General features: G+C 61.5%; 1 protein-coding gene across 1 annotated transcript in view; it reads right to left on the bottom strand.

Annotated features, from left to right (window-relative positions):
• Window positions 1–2,769: 2,769 nt before the first annotated feature.
• Window positions 2,770–3,898, bottom strand: part of XIRP1 (xin actin binding repeat containing 1) — a 9,504-nt gene continuing 8,375 nt past the window's right edge. Inside the window, exons 4-5 of the mRNA XM_006161342.2 lie at window positions 3,274–3,846; window positions 2,770–2,846 (exon numbers count right to left, since the gene is read on the bottom strand). Of these exons, the coding sequence (XP_006161404.1) occupies window positions 2,838–2,846; window positions 3,274–3,846 (582 nt within the window). The 3' untranslated portion in view covers window positions 2,770–2,837. The remainder of the gene's footprint in view (window positions 2,847–3,273; window positions 3,847–3,898) is intronic.

The following is a 3,898-nucleotide window of genomic DNA, read 5'->3' as shown; positions in this document are numbered from 1 at the left end:
TTTCTGTGTCCTCCTCTTCCCAGGATGTCCTGCTTGGCACACAGCTCTGGCCTGAACTAGAAGTTGCTCGGCTGTCTGGTCTGGGCACTGACATTTTGCTGGTATAAGGTCCTCCCACCTTCCCAGGCCTGGTCCGTCTGCTCTCCCACTCTTGGGCAGGATTCTAAGCGCCTCCCCCAGTACAATGTTGAAAAGCCCCGAAGACAGCAGGCCAGAGGCAGAGGGGATAGTGTGTGTGTGTGTGTGTGTGTGTGTGGGTCGGGGGGGACAGGGAAGGAAGCAAGAACACAGACACGGGTGGGGATTTTCTCGTTCCCAGCCAACGTGGTGGGGAAAGTGAGGCCTTGCAGAGCCGTCTAGCACTGCTGTTGCTGTGGCTGTTTTCCCCCACCGCGGGCGCACGGACTTTGCAGCAGATGCACACACAGTCAGACAGACGCGGTGTAGAGAATAAAACCTGTGTTTATTCAGACTTTATCCTTCCCATTTGGGGTGCAGAGTGTGGGAGTGAGGGGGGGGGACAGAGGAAGGCAGTACATTTGGTGTCTAAGGACATGACTGATTGCTAACCTTTGGGTGACCTTTGGGTCACCAGGTTGACCAGTTGAATGATGCAGGTCGTAGGTAGATGGTGACAAAGGTGGCCAGGACCACCACGAACCCTCAGACCAATCCTCAAAGAGGTCAGTGCTGTGTCCAGCTGGGGCTGGTCCCACTAGGGATTAAGGAGTAGCCTGGGGAACATTCAGACTTAAGGGTGATGGTGACGAGGGTGAGGGTGGGGGGCACAGCTCCGGCGTGGTGTGCACACATAGGTGTCCCTTGCATGGGCTGACCTGTGTGCGGAGCCTGTGTGTGCATGCATGAATTATGTCCCCTGCAGGCAGCTGGGTGCCTCATCTACCCCTGCCTGCCCTACTCCGCGGGCCTCTCCCCAACCTTTATTCTCCCTTTTACAAGAACTGGGCCCGCTTATGGAACCGATGGACAGAAACAACCCCCCAACAATCCTCAGAAGATACCCTTTCTTCTCGGTCCTTGTTCCCTGAGTGCAGGTGGCAGGCACCCACGTCCATCCCGGGGCCCTCGGTGATGAGTGGGGGGCATGGTGGGAGGCCCGGGGGCTCACGGGGAGTGGCTGCAGGGCACCCATGCTGTCTCGGCTTCAGCCAGGCCACTGCCGAAGCCAGCTGGGCTATGCAAGAACTGCCTTAGCAACGGGGAGGCATGGAGCCCGAGGCGGGGCCCTGGGCTCCTGGACGGCTCTGCCTGCTCGGTGACCGTGGTGGAGGACGTGAGCACTGTGTTCCCGAACTGGTCCATCTCCTCGTACTGCTCCGTCACGGTTCTCGTGGCTCCATAGCACTGGGAATGACTCGGCCCGGCCTGCAGTTCTAGAACAGTCTTCTGCCGTCCCGTGGGCAGGGGGCTGGCTGAGGCAAGGGCAGGCTTGGGCTGCTCAGAGCACTGGGTCACCTCTTTCTTCTCAGCCTTGGCCTGGACACCTTTCTGGTGGGGCAGGGCCTGGCCCATGTCCTGAGCCGTGTGTGTGCTTTTTGCTGAGACTTCGGGGCCTCCCTTAGGGCTGGAAGGCCCGGGAAGTTTCCTTGTAGCTGACCGGATGGAGATGAAGGTTGGGGAGGAGGGAGAATCTCTGCTGGAAGGCAAGACTCGAGGAAGGCCTGACTCTCCCCTGGGTGTGTCCAGACCCCTGGTCGGAGGGGCAGTTGGGGCTGCATGACCTTTGCCCTCTTTGTGACCAGTGACCTTGGCCTGACTCTGCATCTCAGTATGGCCTCCAGCCTCGCCTTGGCCTTTCACCGCAGCTTGATTTCTGACCTCCTGACCTGAGCAACTGCGCCTAGCTCTACTGCTGGTTGTGACACTGACCACGTGGGCACCATGGTCTTTTGGGGGTCCCTGGGAATGACCTCTGGCATTAGCCTCAGGCTGGAGGCTCGACATGGAGCTGAGGGCCTTGTGTACGGCCTCTTCGATGTCCAGCAGCCTGGCCAGGGTCTGTTCCTTCAGCAGGGCGACTTCTGTGCTGACCCGAGTCAGCTCCCCGAAGGCCTGCTCTACCGAGGCCTCAGGCTGGAGGTGGGCAGCAGGAGCCGGGGAGGCAGCCGCTTCCAGCTGGGGCACAGTCTCAAAGAGCCTCCTCAGGGCCCGCACGTCCACACTGCTTGCAGCCTCCTTCTCCAAGGCTTGCACCTGGCTCAGGAGTCCCTGGAGCTCCTGTCGGCTTCCCTGCAGAATCTCGGTGCTCTCAGGGACTCCCTGCTTGGAACCTTCCATGGGCCGCTCTCCTGGGGGACTGGAGGCCTGACGTGGTGAGGTGGAGTCACTGCTGAGATTACCGAGTTTGGGGGACTCAGGGCTCTGGGCATCACTTTCCATAGCCTGATTTTCGATGGGTCTGTGGGCCACGGCGCTGAGACCATGTTGGGGCCCGGGCTGACTCTGTCTACTGGGACATCCAGACAGAGCGACAAGACCCTGGTCTGCAGCAGTGGGAGCGTTGACTGGCTCAGGGCTGGCTGCCTCTGTCCCACCTTGCTGGTGTTTTCCTTGCCGCACTTGCACTTCCAAGGAGGAGCTGGGGGCTGGAGCTGAGGGCTTGGGAAGCCTCCGCGGAGGGTGCATTTGGGCTAGATGTGCAGGTTTGGGAGGCACCTGGGGTTTCTTCCTGGGGAGCATGGCGGGCTCCAGTTTCGGGGTCTTCATCTGCACTCCTCCAGGGGTTCTCGGGCCAGCAGGGCTGCTGTGGGAAGGAAGGGGAGAGTCCTGCAGGGAGGCCTCGTCGTGGCAGGCTCGAGGCGTGAGGTCAGGTCCAGTCACAGCAGCTGAAGGAGCAGGAGGAGGAGGAACAGAGGCATTATGGGAGTGCAGGCTGGCACCTGGAGCTTGGGGCTCCGAAGCCAGAGCATGGTGGGCTAAAGGGGCAGTCTTCAGGGTGGTTTCTGCAGCCTGGAGGCTCCCAGGGCAGCCTTCTGCCATCACCTTCCCTGGAGACCCGCAGGCCTTCTGTGTGTGGTCCCCAGGCTCCCCCCGCCCTGGCCCAGGGTGCTGACCTGGGCCTCCCTGGAGCAGGCTGGGAACCTGGGACGCAAGGTCATTCACTCTGCCCGGTACCTGGAGTTCCCTCTCAGAAGACTGGAGTCCCCCAGTTAAGTCAAAAGTTCGCACGGGGTGAGCAGTGTAGACGCCGTCCTGAATTGTCACCCACCCCCCAGGCAGCCCTGTAGGTGTGGCTTTCTCTTTCCCACTGACCTTTCTTGGGGCTGCTGGGATCCTGGGGTCACTTCCTGCTACAGGCCTGGTGGTGTTCTGGACAGCCCCAGTGGCCGGGGCTGGTGCTTGCAGAAGAACTTCCTGACGGGGCCTAGAAGGGCCTGCAGGGATGGGGCCCTGTTTGTGCTTGCTCAGCATCTGCTGGTGCAGGCTTTGGGCCTCGGCTGTTGCCACGCGCAGACTCTGCATGGCGGCCTGGAGGTCTGGGGCTGCTGGCTCTGGGGGGTTAGCCGCGGCTTGCTCTGCCTTCCCCAAGGTGGCTGTCCCTTTTTGCCCAGTGCGACCGACTTCCTGCTTTTTCAAGTCCTGTAATCCAGCTGGGGCTGCAGCCTGAGATGGGCAAGAGGAGGCCCCCGTGGCTCTCTGATGCTGCACCCCCATGCCAGGGTCCAGAGGGGGCACGTGGATGATGCTCTCCGTTGGGGGCAGCCTGTGTGCCCCCTCGCTGGCTGGCCCTGGACTCGGGTCAGCTGGCGGCTCCCACCGCAGACTGTGCAGGCTGTTCAGATCTCCTTTATCTATGCAGCTGGCCAGCAGCTGCACACTGCTCCTCTCAGGGGCCCTGCCGGGTAGCCGCGGCTGCAGGGGATAGGCCGGGCGGGCC

This window comes from Tupaia chinensis, unplaced genomic scaffold (genome assembly GCF_000334495.1).
Source record: "Tupaia chinensis unplaced genomic scaffold, TupChi_1.0 Scaffold138441_1, whole genome shotgun sequence".
Taxonomy (NCBI): domain Eukaryota; kingdom Metazoa; phylum Chordata; class Mammalia; order Scandentia; family Tupaiidae; genus Tupaia; species Tupaia belangeri.
Note: the sequence above shows the minus strand (reverse complement) of the source record. Positions and strands in the feature narration are given on the sequence as shown.